Raw genomic sequence first — 17,426 nt, 5'->3', positions numbered from 1 at the left:
GCTCATGCACATCCCTGACCCTAACCCCCGGGAGTCCTTCCACACATACTTAATGGTCTTGACCAAACTGCCCTGCAGTCTCACTATAAAAGCCTCACTAATCCTGTTACTGAGGTGACAGAAGGCCACATTAGCCAAATATCTGCCATCTGTCCTGACAGTTTAGCTACTCACTCACAAATTTTGAGAAATTAATACTTAGCTAACCAGATCAGCCTAAAGGAATAAGCTCAAATATATACAAAATATTAATACAAATAGAGATTGGAGATCCCCCAATAGGTTTGAGGAATGCATGGGAAATGGATTTAGGTAAAAATGTAGAGGAGACACATTGGCAATTATGGAGGACGGGGTTTTTTCTCTCGGCCTCTGTTCAAGAACTTCACTGGAAAATACTACATCACTGGTATTTAACACCTTCGGTATTAGCCCATTTTCTCAACAAAATTCCATACAATGTTGGAGGGGTTGTAAACAGAAAGGAACATATCATATGTGGTGGACTTGTGAGACGATTAAACCTTTTTGGGAGAAAAGTTTTGTTGAAATTAGCAATATAATTAATCAAAGAGTAGAATACTCTGGGTTTATTACATATTTTTACAGGAAATAATACTAAACTTAAAGATAAAGAATGAGTTATCTTTTTAATCCTGGCTGCTAAAGCAATTATGACACAGCAATGGAAATTGTTGGATAATTTAAATGTGGAGAGATGGTATAATAAAGTATGATATATGCTATATAAATATGCTATATTGATTTGTATTGAATTGTATTGAATAAATGTAAGAATGTCCCCCCCTCCCCCCCAAAAAAATCTGTCCTGACCTCTCTAGGGACACAAATAAGGCTCTCACTGATCTCTACCTTGTCCCCTTCTTCTTCCCTTAAACCTCCACTGCCACCACTCAGAGCCATCTTTAAACTGCCTTCAGAGATTGATGTTTGTTGCCTAAAGTTTGTGTCAGTTCTCATTATTTAAGAACCTATAACCTAAATCTTCCTTTTGTTTTGGTACTTGGATTTTTCAGAATGGGAGAAGATCAGGTTCTCACAACAGTTTCTTTAAAAAGAATAATTACTTCATGATAAAAATGCTTTTACGAATAAACATGGTGTTTATACATTAAAATGTCCCAAGAGTGTTACGATATATCTTGCCGGTACCAGCTAACCCAATCAGAGGAATGGTTAACTTTTTAACTTGCAAATATTTTAACTATCTTCTAAACCTGCTTAGTTTTTCCTGACCCCATTTCCTGGGCTATTTCTTTTCCTTTCTCTGACCAAAAACTCGTTGACACCAACATCAGCCTTCCCGCCCCAAGTTTCCAAAAGGGGTTTCTCTGCATATAGGCAGGGCCCCTTCCCTGTCAGTAGGGATGTGCACGGAGGCACGGTCCGGCACTGGGGAGTATGGAGCTTTCAGGGCGGGGGGGGGGTAGTACTTACCCCTCTCGCCGCTTTCCCCCTCTGGCGCTCGACTTTTTATCAACGTTTTTGGGGCAGCAGCGTTCCTCCCTGCCGCCCCTGCCTCCGTCGTTGCCCGGCAAAAAAGGAAGTTGAGTGTACTCATGTGCCTGTTGCGGCGCGTGTGCTCCCATTGCTGCCTCTGTGTGCACGCTGCCCACGTCACACATGTGACATGTGTGACGCACGCGCGCATGGTGGTGACGGGCACGCGCCACAACGGTCGCATGCGTACACTCGACTTCCTTGTTTGCTGGGCAACGACGGGGGCAGGGGTGGCAGGGAGGAACACTGCTGCCTCAAAAACTTTGCAAAAAGTCAAACGCTGGAGGGGGAAAGCGGCGGGAGGGGTAAGTACTACCCCTCCGCCCTTAAAGCTCCATATCCCACCCCTGCCGGATCGGTTCGGAGGCCTCTATCATGGCCCCGGACCAGTCCAGTGCACATCCCTACCTGTCAGTCAACTATTATGATTTCTTCTGGTTTATTCCCACATCCACCTTAGAATTTTTAAGGACACATTTTAACATATCTATTTTAACTATACCAGTTCATCCCAGTAAAGTAAAGTGTGCTGTCGGGTAGATTTCGACTCCTGGTGCCCACAGAACCCTATAGTTTTCTTTGGTAGCATTCAGGAGGGATTTACCATTGCCTCCTCCCTGCTTAGTATGAGATGATGCCTTTCAGCATATAGGTGTTTCCCAGTGGGGATTCAAACCAGCAACCTTCTGCTTGTTTGTCAAGCATTTCCCCGCTGCTCCCTTAAGTAGTATAAATCTATTGTCCTGCCACAGCCTTGGAGATGGGATGGTCTGTTAAGTGTTTACCACGAGTTGCTGTCGTCTGTTGAAGGCAGGCTTTGTCCGCATTGCCACAGTGTCCACAAGTGTATTTTACTTTTCCCAGTCAAGTGTATGGCCATCACCCACTTATGCAGGGCAGTCATTGGTTGGGGGCTAAACCTAAAATGCAGCTTTATTCCTCCCACCCCCAAGGTAGCTCTTCACTTATTTAAGAGAAGATAAGGGAATGCACTTGGGGATAGCTTTGGAGTAAGGGCTCCCTGCCCTTAGGAACTCCAGTCGCTTTGAGTAAACCTGCCCCTTGGTCTGTACAACCCCATTCAGGGTTCTGTTTTCTTGGGCATGCCTGTATGTGAACATTTACAAGGAAAGAGCGGGGAAATGGAGATGTACAGGGAAAAGAAAGAATGTTCTTTAGCCATCCCTTCCACCTTGTTCTTTTTATTGTTGTATTCTTACGTAGTGCTTTTCTCCTTTTCTTTTTTGACTTTGAAATGAACAGAACAGAACAAATATGACCTACGAGAAAATGTCTAGAGCCCTGCGCCACTACTATAAATTAAATATTATCAGAAAAGAACCAGGACAAAGGCTTTTGTTCAGGTAATACTTCCTTATTCTTCTTCCTCCTTCTTTAGGGGATGTTGTTTCTCTGTGTTTACTTATGGCTAAGTTGTGCAATAAGATGGTTTTTCAGGCAGACATGAAGCTAATTCAAACTGAAAATCAAGCTTCCCAGCATCAGAGAACTTTGCCAGTTTCCAAAACCAAAACCAAGCCCCCCCAATTTCACCAGTGTCACAGTCTTTCCTGAGCCCCCTGTGGCAAGTGTCTATGTAGCTCTGGCACCTCAGCAGTGTTCCCTCTTAATTTTTATCATTGGTGAGTGGAAAGAGTTTTGTTCTGGGCCGCAGTATCAAGGTAGTGCATGCACATAACTCTCTCTCACACACATGCACACATACACACAGAAAAAATTAGTGCAATTTTTTAATCCCCCTGCCCCTAGGCCCCCATTACCATTAAAGCCAATGCATATCAAATGTGCATGTCACAGCTAACGTATTTCCCTGAATTCTATGCACTTTTCTGATACAATGCAACTAGAAATTCTTGAGTTGAAAGGCTGAAGAGGTTCTCTCTGAAGGTAGATTTTGCTAAACATAAGAACATCCACTAATATCACTCAAAACATAAGTATATATTTTAACTGATTTTTAAAAATCAGTATTTTTAAAAATGCACTGTTTATATCAAACACTGATTTGTGGCCAAGTCATAATAATTAAAAGCTTGGACTACAGTGAATATCTACACCTTAGTGCCATCATCACTACATTTAATTTTAAAAGTAACATGTACAATCTATCCCAGCACCTTCTCCTGTGCAAACTCTATTGAAATAGATGGGGTTTTCACAAGAGCCTGGCTGCGCGTGTGTGCAATCCTAGTCATTTCCATGGCATGCACAGGAACCTCATTGAAACAGATAGAACCAAAACCATTCCATTTCAACAAATTCCATTTTCAATTCCATTTGAAAAATAAGCAGTGCATGTGGAGTGGTTAAATTCACTACAAAATTACCTTTCACAATATAAAACAAAAAGACTTTTTCTACTAAAAAAAACCCCACACCTTATCCTTGAAATTTATTATTGCTTGAATAAATTGAGATCTATATTACGTTTTGCTAGCTACTACCGCATGCCGTAATGAAACAAATATAAGTCACAGAAATACCAATAACATTTTTTTTAATCTCTCCAGGCCCCCACCTCAACATTCTGCCAGTCTTTTGCTTTAATTTTTTTAAAAGGCATGATGGTGGCAGTAGCTGCCGGCGGGGGGGGGGGGAGGAGGTTCGGGTGGGTGGCGGCAGCAGCCGGCCAGGGAATGGGGGGAAATAGTACAATGCTTCCCAGCCGGAGAGAAGGTAAAACGGGGTGCCAGGCTGTTGGGCAGTGGTAGCAGGCACAGCGAAGACTGTGCACCCACCAGAAACTGCTGCCCGGGGTTTGTGCGCGTGCACCTTAGAGGCAACAGTGCACCTCAGCCACTTGTGTGATGAGCTGGGTCATGCCGCTGCTTTCCCGTGGCAGGTAGCAAAACTGCAAGATTGCATTAATGGAGGGAAAGGAGCAAGGCTAAGGATATCCTACCCAAAACATCAGCAATTATTTTTTGTAACCTGGGACATGGAACAGGGGGTTTGGTTTCATAATTTAGTACTGTGCCTTTTTACAGGAAACTGCATCAAAAGAAGGTAGAACTGGTAGAGGATTTACATAAAGTGACAATTCTAAGACAGTACCATTGTAGGTATTAGTGATAAAAGACGCATTTTTTAATTAAACAGTGAGCATATGACTCTGCCTTGTACCGAGTCAGACCTTTGGTTCATCTAATTCAGTGCTTACCACTCTGATTTACACAACAGCCCCCTCAAAGCTTTAGGTATAAGTCTTTTCCAGCCCTACTCAAGATATACTTTAATTGATGATTTCAGTTAACCTAGGACTGAACCTAGGACCTTCTACAGCAAAAGAATGTGCCCTCCCACTAAGCTCACGTCCCTTCCATCAGCAGATTTTTGCAACATTGTCCCAAACTTTCTATGTTTCATTAATAACTATAATTGAAGTGAAGAATATATACTGAACAGCAACTAGTTACATATTACTTATATATCCCTCAGAATTCTTAGGTTCTTACTTGGATTTATTTATTTATTTGTTTGTTTTATTTAAAATATGTATACCCCACCCCTCCAGTACACTACTGCTTGGGGTGGCTTACAATAAAATAGATACAATATACAATAAAAGTAATAAAATTAACCAAATTGAGTAAAGAAGTTAAAAGTCAAGTTAAAAATCACAATCAGTATTAAGTTCAAATTAAAAGTTATTTTAAAAGCTAAAAACTGAGAATTATAAAAACTAAGGAACCTACCAGATATAACCAAAGATGGAGCATTAAAAAGTCTCCTTAAAAGGTGCTCTTCGGGGAGGGCGTTCCAAAGCTGAGGGGCCACAACTGAAAAGGCCCTGTCTAGTCCCCGCCAACCGGATCTCTGTTAGTGGCAAGGCCATGAGCAGGGCCTGAGACAATGAATGGAGGCCACTTCACTAGGGATCAACACGGCCACTTCACTTGAGGTCAACACACATTTTTACTGGTTTTGGTGGCCAGCCAAACTTTTGTGGCTGCTAGTTTCCTCCTCTAAGGGGTGTGATCTTGTCCCTAACTTCACACTGTACCTTTAAAATAGAGCACAAGGTCAGGTATGATCCCCTGCTTCTCTCTCTCCAAGCATTGAGTTGGGAGGGTGGTGGGGGGAAGGAACTGCTTTTAGTCCTCTCTAGTTTGGAGCTGGAAAACCGGTGGGAACACAAACTTGTCAGTTTGACTGGTGCATTTGTGGCCAAAACAAGTCCTTCACCTCTTCCCTCTACTTCCAAGCTGTTCATCATAATGACTTAATATGCACATTTATCTGGGAGTAAGCACCATTAAAAATAGTGGGACTTCCAAGTAAACATGGATAATAGATACAACTTGTCTCTAGTAAAGAAAAAGAAAAAGGATGGCACCAAAACCAGCAGCAAAAAAGAACCATTTTATTTACTAACTTTATTTCTATGTAAACCACTGAGAACCTTTTGTTGAAAAGTGGTATATAAGAAGTAATAGTAAGATACTATAAAGGGGGGACCAAGGAAAGTGTGTAAAACATAATACAAGATTATTTTCTCTGTGCCCAATGCATTTTGGCCAGTGGCGTAGCTAGAGGACTAGTGGCCCATGTTCAGTCCCCTCCTGCAGTGGCTCGTGCAATCCACCCCACCCCCAGTAGTGCACACTCTGCATGTGTCCCACTCACAGCCGCTGCTCACCCACCCCACAAGCTGGCTGCATCCAAGGCTGACCACCCACTCAAACACTTCCAGTTCCCTCCGAACACTTCCTGCTTCCACAAAAGGTAAAGTGTGCTGTCGAGTCAGTGTGGACTCCTGGCTCCCACAGAGCCCTGTGGTTTTCTTTGGTAGAATATAGGAGGGGTTTACCATTGCCTCCTCCTGCACAGTATGAGCATCTTCCTATACCGCTGCTGCCATGCAGTATGAGATGATGCCTTTCAGCATCTTCCTATATTGCTGCTGCCCGATATAGTACCAGTGGGGACTTGAACCGGCAACCTTCTGCTTGTTAGTCAAGCGTTTCCCCACTGTGCCACTTAAGGTGGCACTAGGGGTATGCAAACAGGTTTGGTTCAACTGTTTGGGGTTGAACTGAACCACCCCCATTCAGTCCGACTTCGAACTGAACCCTACTGGGGGTTCGTGATTTTTTTTAAAAAAATTAAGCACTTACCGCCTCCAGGGGAGTTGTTTGAGGCAGCGGGAGGGGTGTCTGCAGAGGTTCCCCCTCCCCCCACCAGCCTCCCTCATGTGCCTAATCAGCCTTTGGCCTTCCCCCTTGGTGCAGGGGGAAAGCCACACAGAGGCCCATTGCACAGGCCTGGCAGCCTCCAAAATGGTCGCTGCGCCAAGGGGGAAGGCCAAAGAGTGGCCAAAGAGAGGCCGACACATGAGGGAGGCCAGCGGGGGGAAGGGGAACCTCCGTGGACCCCCACACACACTGCTTTGAACAACTCCCCGAGAGGGGGTAAGAGCTTACATTTTGTTTTAAATCATGAACCCCCCCTCAAAATGAAATGGGAGGATTCGAGGGTGTGCCGGACTGAACTGGCCCAGTCTGTTCGGGTCCAGTTTGGACTCTAACCTGCCACTTCTGTGCACATCCCTAGCTTCCACCCAGAAGCAGGAAGAGCTGGTCAGTGGCAGGTGATGGAAGAGGAGGAGGGAGCAACAAGGAGTCAGGCAACTGAAGGTTTGCGGCAGATGGTGGGAGGGGGCAAGCAAGGGGTCTCAGAGCACCAAACCTCATCAGCCACCCCTCTCCTCCATGACCTCTTCCAAAAAGGAAGTTCAGCAGTGGAGGCTCCTGCAGCACAGAGCATGGGAGAGAGCTCTTAGCCTCACCTAGCTCTCTGTTGTTTCCTCCTTCATACATGCATATTAGAGACTTTTTAAAAAAACAACATATGTAATTATTTTTGGGGGGTGGGGTATGATTGAGTTTAATTATCAAAAGTGGGTAGTGGGCCCAGGACCCAGATCTTTTAAGTACCTAGCAATTACCCTGTACAGATCAGATGCCTTTTTAAAAACAAAGTAGGAGAGGTGATTGCAGAGTAAATGAAAATACCATCCAGCAGATGAAATAAGTACTGTGTATGGAGCCAGGTTGGGAACAGCCTCAGTATGAGTATACCCCTTACTTCAGAGGTTCTGATCCGGGCTTCTTGGGAACAGAGGCTAAAGAACTGAGTCAGATAGAGGTGACAAGAAATGATGTTCTAAAATGTCTGGAAAAATTAAAAACCAGGAAATCGCCAGGTCCAGATGGCATCCATCCAAGAGTCTTTAAAGAATTCAAATGTTAAATTGCCAGCCTCCTTGCAAAAATATCTAACATCCCTACAATCGGGCTCTGTACCAGAGAACTGGGAAGTAGCCAATGTAGCACCGATTTTCAAAAAGGGATCCAGGGGCGATCCAGGAAATTACAGGCCGGTTAGTTTAACATCTGTTCCAGACAGATTGATGGAAAACATTCTCAAGGATAAAATTGTAAAGCACATAGAAGAACAGGCTGTGCTGGAGGAGAACCAGCATAGCTTCTGCAAAGGTAAATCTTGCCTCACAAACCTTTTGGAGTTATTTGAGAGTGTCGTGTGTGAATAAAGGTGATCCGGTTGACATAGTATATCTGGACTTCCAAAAAAAAAGCTTTCGACAAAGTTCCTCATCAAAGACTCTTGAGAAAACTTAGCAGTCATGGGATGAGGGAACTCATCCCATGTACTTGGGAACAAGTACATGTGTGGATTGGTAACTGGTTGAAGGACAGGAAACAAAGTAGGAATAAATGGGGAGTTTTCACAATGGAAGGAAGAAAGAAATGGGGTCCTCTAGGGATCTGAACTGGGACGGTGCTTTTTAATTTATTCATAAATGATTTAGAATTTGGGGTAAGCTATGAGGTGGCCACATTTGCAGAACTATTTAAGGTAGTGAAATCCAAAAGAGATTGTGAGGAGCTCCAAAAGGATCTCTCCAAACTGGGGGAGTGGGCGACAAAATGGCAAATGCGGTCAATGTAAGCAAGTGTAAAGTGGCACATATTTGGGCAAAAAACCCCAACTTCACATATACACTGATGGGATCCAAGCTGTCAGTGACTGACTAGGAGAGGGATCTTGGGGTCGTAGTGGACAGCTGATTGAAAACTCAATGTGCGGCAGCTGTGAAAAAGGCCAATTCCGTGCTAGGAATCATTCGGAAAAATAAAGCTGCTAATATTATTATGCCCTTATTCAAAATTATGGTGTGGCCACACTTGGAGTACTGTGTACTATTCTGGTCACCATACCTAAAGAGAGACATCGTAGAACTAGAAAAGGTGCAGAAGAAGGCAACCAAGATGATCAGGGCCCTCCCAACACCTGGGCGTTCTTAATTTAGAAAAAAGATGACTACAGGGAGACATGATAGAGATCTATAAAATCATGCATGGTGTAGAGAAAGTTGATAGAGATAAATTTGTCTTCCTCTTGCATAACACTAGAACCAGGGGTCATCCCATGAAATTGATTACCAAGAAATTTAGGACCAAAAGGGGGAAATACTTTTTCACACAACACATAATCAACTTTTGGAATTCTCTACCACAAGATGTGGTGACAGCCAACAACCTGGATGGCTTTAAGAGGAGTTTGGATAACTTCATGGAGGAGAGGTCTATCAATGGCTACTAGTCTGAGAGCTATAGGCTACCTCCAGCCTCAAAGGCAGGATGCCTCTGAGTACCAGTTGCAGAAGAGTAACAGCAGGAGAGAGGGCATGTCCTCATCTCCTGCCTGTGGGCTTCCAAGCAGCATCTGGTGAGCCACTGTGTGAAACAGGATGCTGGACTAGATGGGCCATTGGCCCAGGGTTCCCTCTAATTTTTTTCATCAGTGGGTGGAATGCGGTTGTTTCTGGGCTAGTTTTGGGTTGAAGCCAAGCTCTTAATATTCCATACAGACAAAATTTATTCTGTCTGCTGGGTTAATTCTTGGGTGATTGTGCTAGTAGATTCCCTCAGTAGACAAGATCTGAAATAACTGAGATCGTTATTGAGTGTTAAAAATCTGCTGAGAACAATAATAATTAAAATATATCAGATTTTTTTCTGAAAATAAAACACATTGTCTGATAAAGAAAAGACTCTATTAAAGACTCATGTTTAAGTAATTAAAAGCTATAACTTTGAAATATTTTAATTAAATAAAGTCTGTTGTTCTGTTTGAGATCCAGTTATTCCAGATCTTGTCTACTGAGGGAATCTACTAGCACGATTCCCTGAGGATTAACCCAGCAGGTACAGTTCTGCCAGGACAGGTCAAAACCAATCACCATATCAAGACAATACTTTCAGAAAAGCTCAGGCAGAATAAATGTTGCCTTTATGGAATTTTATTTATTTCTTCTTTTTTTAATACCGCCTTTCATAAAGCATCCCAAGGTGGTTTCCAAAAGTTAAAATACAATAAAATTCCAGAAAAATGAGACATTCTCCCTCATGACAGTCCCAACAGGACCAAATTACATGTTTAATGTAACATATACTTTAGTGTGATGAATATCCTTCACTCTGCCCTTGAAATCAAAGGGGTTAAGGATCAAAGTAGTCTTGGGTCAGATTTTAAAGAGAGGTTTTCAGATTTTAAATGCTGCTGTAGGGAGAAGCAATTTGCATCAGAATGGCACAGGGGAAAGGGTTAACCCTCTCCCAGAGCCCCGCTTCTGTGTTGAATCACACACACACCCATGAGTGATGCAGGAAACCTTCTGCCACTTTAGTCTAGTTGCATCCTTAGAAGTGTTTAACATTGCCTGGATCCTGCTATGAGCCTTCCAGAGTGGGTTAGTGCAAACAGAACCTGAAACCCACCTACACATCTTTATCACAGCAAGCAAAATAGTTTTGTCCCTTGCCTGCGGGGAACTTGTCAACTCCCAATATGGGGACACCTTGTGCATCAAGCTGGGGCGGCAACTTGGCACCTAGCACTGCTCTGGAGTAGCTTTAACCAGAAACTGAAAAATGCCTTCTGGGTTGAGCTTGGCTTCAACTCCAAAACAACATCATGTCCAAGAAAAGTAGAACCCCTCTCCCCCACCCACCCACTCCTGACCCTCCACCCATTCAATTCATTCCTGTGGGGAAGATAGGCATCTCCAGCCACCTTCTTTCTTCCTCCTCCCCTCGACACTCCATTTCGTCCTCCCTCCCTCGCCTCCCTCTTTCTCCCACTCTTCCTCGTCACACGCAGCTGAGGTTGAGGAAAGAAGGAGCGGCTCGCCAGCAGTGGGGGAAGCTTCCATTCATCTTGCCTTCCAGGCATGCCATTGGCCAGGTGCGGAGCCAGCCGAGCGGCGGCCTGTGTCCAGCCCTGCTCGGCGGCCCCTTCCGAAATGCCCGTGCGCGTGACGTCATGTGCACGGGGCGTGGCTTGGGCTCCATAGGAGCCCAGAGCGAACTCCCCCCTCCCACGCCCGGGCCGCCGAGCCCAGGCAAACTCTCTGCTGAGGATTTCAGGCAGCTCCGACTGCCTAATAGAACTTTTTTCCCTTCCTCTCCCTCTCTGGAGAGAGAGAAAGGGGGAAACGTCCTATTAAGCAGCCAACCCTGCCTGAAATGACATGCCTAGAGCTTGTTCAGGCTCTCGGCAGCCCAGGCCACGCCCCCATGCCATGTGACTTTGTCATGTGCAAGGGGCTTGCCCTGGGCTGCCGAGAGCCCGAACGAGCTCTCGGCACGTCATTTCAGGCAGGGTCGGCTGCCTAATAGGACATTTTCCCCTTTCTCTCCCTGCAGAGAGGGAGAGGAAGGGGAAAACGTTCTATTAGGCAGTTGGAGCTGCCTGAAATGCTTGGCAGAGAGTTTGCCCGGGCTCTCGGCGGCCCGGGCGTGGGAGGGGGGAGTTCGCTCTGGGCTCCTATGGAGCCCGAGCCACACAGGGCGGGGCTCTCACGGCGGCTTTTTGCCATTGGCGGCTTGGGTTCTTTGAACCCTTTCGCCCAATGGTGGCTCCGCCCCTGCCATTGGCATGCCCCACAGTGAGGGGGGAATAAAGGAGTGGCTTGGCTCTTCTTCGCACAACTTGGGGAACAGGAAGAAGTTGCTCGGGTGGAGGGAGGAGGTTCTTTTAAGAGCCCCTGGTGGCGCAGTGGTAAAACTGCCGCCCTGTAACCAGAAGGTTACAAGTTCGATCCTGACCAGGGGCTCAAGGTTGACTCAGCCTTCCATCCTTCCGAGGTCGGTAAAATGAGTACCCAGAATGTTGGGGGCAATATGCTAAATCATTGTAAACCGCTTAGAGAGCTCCGGCTATAGAGCGGTATATAAATGTAAGTGCTATTGCTATTGCTATTGCTATTTTATCTTTCCCCTTCCACCTGCATGCCACCAGCCGCACAGCTTGAAAAAGGAAAAAGGAAGGAGTGGTGGGGTGGGGGAAAGGAAGGAGCTGAGGCTTGAGGGTGGGCCAAAGGAAGGAGCTCCATGAGGATTTGGGCAAGAGCCTCTTGGAACAGGTGATGGTATGCATGCACCCTGATGCTATTATCATGGCACACATGCACCTATTTCCATTTTAAATAGGTATCTTGCAATGGCCAGAGCAGGAGAATCATTTCTCTCACTTGTACAAGAGAACCGATTTCCCCGCTCTGGCCATGGCAAGAGGTAATGCAGTGGGGGAAAGACGACAGTGGGGAGGGACAGGAAAAGGCAGTACTAGCAGCAGTGCGGTGAGATTGTGCTGCTGCTAAGAACAGCTACATGGAGGGCTGGGATATTGTGTGTGTGTGTGTGTGTGTGTGTGTGTGTGCGCGCGCCCAGGCACAAACCTTCGAGGGGAGACAGCTTGGGTGTCATTTTCATTTGACATCTTTCTGCCAAATCTAAACCAATTATAAGAGATGTCAACTAATGTAAAGAGCATAGCCATTTCCCTAACACATTCTAAAAGATGGCATGGAACATCATCCCAAAGTCACAATTGAGTTAGCAGGATTAGCAAGCGGATTAATGACACACACGCAAAGGAGTGGGGGCAGTCCTTTTTGAGCAGGTGGCTTTTAACCTGTCTCCCAGGGACCCCTAGGATTTCTCCAAAGCTTTGTAGGGGATGTTCAGTGAGGAGAACAGTAATGGCAGACAAGCTTCCCTCCCTGCAGCCACCAGGGAGGATTCCGTGTGTTCTGTGTGTTTGGTGAGGTCTAGCCAGTACCTCCTGTGAATTGCCTCTGTCTTCCCAACATCATCTGCAACACACACAGTTATGTGGCCAATGTACAGGAGTTTCTTAGAAAACAAGCTGCTATGGAAAAGCTTATCTGAAGCTCAACAATTTGAAAATCACTGTTCTGGAGAACTTGGAGTTGCCCAATATTATTGATCAGCCACCTAATGGTGCAGCGAGGAAATGACTTGATTAGCAAGCCAGAGGGTGTTGGTTCGAATCTCCAGACTATGTTTCCCAGACTATGGGAACCATCTATATAGGGCAGCAGCGATATAGGAAGGTGCTGAAAGGCATCATCTCATACTGCACAGGAGATGGCAATGGTAAATCCTTCCTGTATTCTACCAAAGACAACCACAGGGCTCTGTGATCACTAGGAGTCGACACCAACTCAACAGCACACTTTACCTTTAATATTATTGATAGTATCAATACACCACTTCTTACAGAAATGTAGTGTGCTGAAAAATGCAAATTTAAAAAATGTTTTTCGTTTATAAGTCCATAGGAAATCAAGAACTAAGTCCAATTAGGTATGTGCATGAACTGAGGTTCATGCAGAGGTTCAGCGCTGATCCAGTTCAGTGCTTTGAGGTGCAACCGGTGGGGAAGCAGCAAGCGGCCCCTTTAAAAGGGAGTACAGCAGGTCCTTACCTGCTCTCTGCCGCTCCATGCACCTTGCTGCTGCGACAGCGCTCCCTCCAACTGCCTGCACATTGGGGCAGTGGCACACACACACGGGATCTATGCATGCGGGCTTATTGAGGGGAGTACCATCACATCAGGAAGGTGCATGGAGTGGCAGAGAGCAGGTAAGGACCTGTTGTGCTCACTTTTGAAGGTGTCACTTGCCACTCTCCCCTCCTCCAGTGGCACCTCAGAGTGGCAAACTGGTTCAGCCCTCGCCCGAACCAGTTTGGTGCTGAACCTGTGGATGGACCTTGGTTCATGCACATCTCTAGATCCAGTTCCAATAGATCTTTATATTTCTTGTTTTTGCAGGTTCATGAAGACCCCAGATGAGATTATGAGTGGTCGCACCGATCGCCTGGAGCATCTTGAATCTCAGGAACTGGATGAGCAAATATACCAAGAAGATGAGTGTTGAAGGAACCGCTCCTTCTGCTTCTCTTTGGTCTGTGGAAGAACAGTCTGTATGGAGGCACATTTGGGTGGAAAATGAGACCCAGGACTTGGCATTTGGAGCACCTCGTGCAGGACCCTAGAGCACCTTAGCAAAACAAATTTGTAACAAGGGTGGCATTGGCAGCAAGATTTTGAAGAGAGAGAGAGAGAAACATAGCACTACTACATTGTTCCTTTAGAATCTTCCTCACCCTGTAGTAGGTTTTCCCCTTTTTGGTTGGTTGGTTTTTCTTTTCTAACATGCCATTTGGACTTTTAAAATGACTTTTTCGAGCAAAATGTCAGGTTTTTGCTTATTCTGAAGGCTTTCCTATGGAAATGTAGTGCAACTATTTTCTAGACAAAGTCTCACAACATGATCCCAACGTAACAACAAATAGTGACAAATGGCACAAGATGTGTTAGAAAGCATCTCCAGTTGCCTAAATTGCTTTTATTCACTGTTGCCATGGAGGTAGAAGATCACGGATTACAATCAGTGGTTAAAAGGTATCGGAAATGGAGAGGCATTTTCCTATTATAGATCTGGGAGATCTCATCAACATATATTGAGTTGGTGCCAAGTCTTGAGGTGTCAGCTAGCACCCATTGTATATAGACCTTACCCAAACACCTCAGTTCTGTGAGGATAAGAAATAAGTAGGAGAATCTCTAACAAAATGCAATAGATTTCTCCAAGCTTTTGACCAGTCAAATAAGGCTTAAATGAAAACCACACTGATAGGATGAATTCTTGCTTGACTAGCTCTTCTGAGCCATCACCAGTATATTTGCAATTGCCAAGAGGGAAGTTAATTTTCTGTTCTAGGTAGAAGGAAGGCTTGATCCTGAGAGAAGGGAAGGGGGTTAGAGCCTTCAGTAGGGTGGCTTATTCTTTCTAGAAGCTTCCCAAGAGCAGCCCACATGTCTCTGAGAGACTGTCAGCACAACTAGATATGCTAGAAAAACCACAGGTCACATGGCTGGGCTGATCTTTCTATTGACTTTGTTTTGCCTTGTTCCTTTCTAATGCAACATCACAATTTTCAGGCCATCTTGCCCATTTTTATGTAGAATTTAACATAAGGAATTGCATTCTGTTAAATTTAAGTGTTTTTGTTTCTGACAGCTCTAAGTTGGTTTTGCAAGCCTTTGTGAGATGAGTTTCAGAAGTGCCTTTTGTGGGTAGGAAGTCTTTGCCCCTTAAATCTCAATGAGTTCTTTCTGCTGAGGGTTGTTCAATTATGCCGAAGTCAGCACTGTTACCCTGTGGTTCTATGCCACCAAATTTCTTACTCTTCATATGTTCGTGTGTACACCTGGTGATATGTGTTACAGCATCCACACCTTACAAAAAGCCATTGACAAGGTAGTGTATATTTTACACTAAATAAATCAACATTCTGTGCCAAGGTAACTTAAACTCCACTTCAGGAAAAATGAAATTGTATAACTTGTATCAGATGTGCAAATTAAGCACAACTGCCTATGCCTGCTTAATTTGCATAATGTGTTCTATTTCTAGTAGTTGGGGAGGGGCATAAAGACTGATGTCTAGAAGCCCGGCCCTCTCCAACCCCAATGACTAGAAATCCTGCTGCCTTTCTAATTTCTGAAATTTCACCACACATTTTCAAGCCTATCTTTATAGCCTGAAAGGCTAGAAACTTGCTTAAAAAAAATAATTAAATTTGAGATTCTCAAGATGCTGAGTACAGTATTTGCATGATGTGGCCATGGAATTCACCCAACCATGGCCATTGGTTGATTACACAAAGGTATTCACTAGAAAATTGACAAGGTCCTGTTCCTGAGATATTTTTTTTTCTATAAATGTTTACTAGTGAAATAAAATGTACTACTGATCAAAATCTTTTTTAAAAAAAATATTTAAAATGCAGCATATGGAGAAAATAATTTTGCACACACATAAAACAAACATTCATTTTGACACACATGTGCCCTGTCATTTCCCCTCTCATTGTTCATCAGCCTGCCCATGGACCCCTGGCAGTCTTCCTTTCCCTTCTCCCTAAAGCTTCCATAACCACTGCCCCATCTCTAATTTCTCTATGACTTGTACTTTGGTCAGTTAGGGAGCCTGCATGCATTGGTCACAAGAGCTGCTCAGTCTGCAGGGCCAATATAAAACAGCCCCAGCATCATCTTAAATGGCTAAAGATGTGGCAATATTGCCAAGGTTTTAGGGAATTGTTTCTAATGAGCTTCAAGTCCTACTCATTACAGACTTTAGAACTTTCAGATTAACTGCTTTATATATTTGCAGAGGGCTCAAATTCCATTTATTGTTTCTGAATTTGCAGTTTATTATTAATTTTTTGCAGATCCTTATATAGCTTATAGTTGGCTCTCTCTTCTAGGTACTTATAAGCAATTCAAAAAGCTTAAGTCACAACTGTCAACACAGATGCAAATCATATTTCCAAAATTAAACAAGGCTATACTTCTAAAAGGGCATATACATCTACGCAGGTTCTTACAGTACTTATTTTCCTCCAAGGAAGCAGCTGACTGTGTGGGCAAGTGTAACATATGAACTGTGCAATCATGAGTCTGGTCTGAAACCATTTCTGCAATGGTAGCAGCTTGAAAAAGAAAATTGCTGGCTGCTGGAAGAATGAGATATATTTACAACTGGAACAGTGTATTTGTCATATTCAAATCTGAGTTCTTGCTTCCTTTGGGGCAAATTACATTACAATGTATGAAGAGAGTAGCCATCTGTCCAGTTTGTGACACCAAGTAAAACCCATTTCTTCATGATGTTCTGCACTTCCCTGCCTGAGCAGTGGCAGTCAGTAATAACCAGGATAGATGTTAGTTCTTGAACTAATAGGAAACCTGGTCTTAAAATGTAAAGATGCTGGGAAACAGTTGTGCTGCAAGTACTCACTTTGAAGTTCTCCATACAAACAGAGCATTGGAAAACAACCCTGAATTCACACAAGGGCTAAAGATGCAATTCTTTAATGATTTATCTTTAGACAACTGCTGCCATATGCAAATTAAGAATGCAATGGTGTGTTTGTTTTTAAAGAAAAATCCTTTTATTGTTCAACATAAATTATAGTCTAATGACGATGATGATGATGGCTCTTTTTCCTTTGAGGTGTTGGGTAAGGGATTGAATTGAATGAATGTAACAAAGCAAGCAAGAATGCCTCTTCTCAGGGCCAGTGAGTTGCAAATAATTTTTAAATGCTTGTAATTACATCATCTCAATAAATTTTTTAATATAAAAAGAATGTGCTATTTTTCCTTAAGTCTGCATAGGGAATATGTCATAATTCAAACTGTGGTCTTCCTCATCCCAATCCACTGCACAGCACTCCACTGTAAATCCAGTTCAAGCCTTGTACCATTTCATGGGTCAGGACTGCACATATGCCTCCTTGTCAACAAGAAAGCTGGGGTGGCATAATGGCTAAGAGGTGATCTTAGGAACCGGGAAGCCCATAGTTCAAATCTTCAGCAAACTATTCTTGGTCGCCGAGCAATGTGGGTACTGGCCTACTTTAGAGGGTTATAATAAGGATTACAAGAAGGTAATATATGTGAAGCACTTTGAACATTGG

At 44.1% G+C, this 17,426-nt stretch overlaps 1 protein-coding gene across 9 annotated transcripts in view; it reads left to right on the top strand.

The window, feature by feature from the left end:
* ETV6 (ETS variant transcription factor 6) overlaps window positions 1-17,096 on the top strand; it is a 232,858-nt gene extending 215,762 nt beyond the window's left edge. For all 9 annotated transcript variants that reach the window (XM_053257828.1, XM_053257827.1, XM_053257825.1 and 6 more), the window contains 2 exons: window positions 2,785-2,885; window positions 13,708-17,096. In XM_053257828.1, coding sequence (XP_053113803.1) covers window positions 2,785-2,885; window positions 13,708-13,813 — 207 coding nt within the window. In that variant the 3' untranslated portion in view covers window positions 13,814-17,096. The remainder of the gene's footprint in view (window positions 1-2,784; window positions 2,886-13,707) is intronic.
* The last annotated feature ends 330 nt before the right edge of the window (window positions 17,097-17,426 follow it).

Source organism: Hemicordylus capensis, chromosome 5, assembly GCF_027244095.1.
Source record: "Hemicordylus capensis ecotype Gifberg chromosome 5, rHemCap1.1.pri, whole genome shotgun sequence".
NCBI lineage: Eukaryota > Metazoa > Chordata > Lepidosauria > Squamata > Cordylidae > Hemicordylus > Hemicordylus capensis.
Note: the sequence above shows the minus strand (reverse complement) of the source record. Positions and strands in the feature narration are given on the sequence as shown.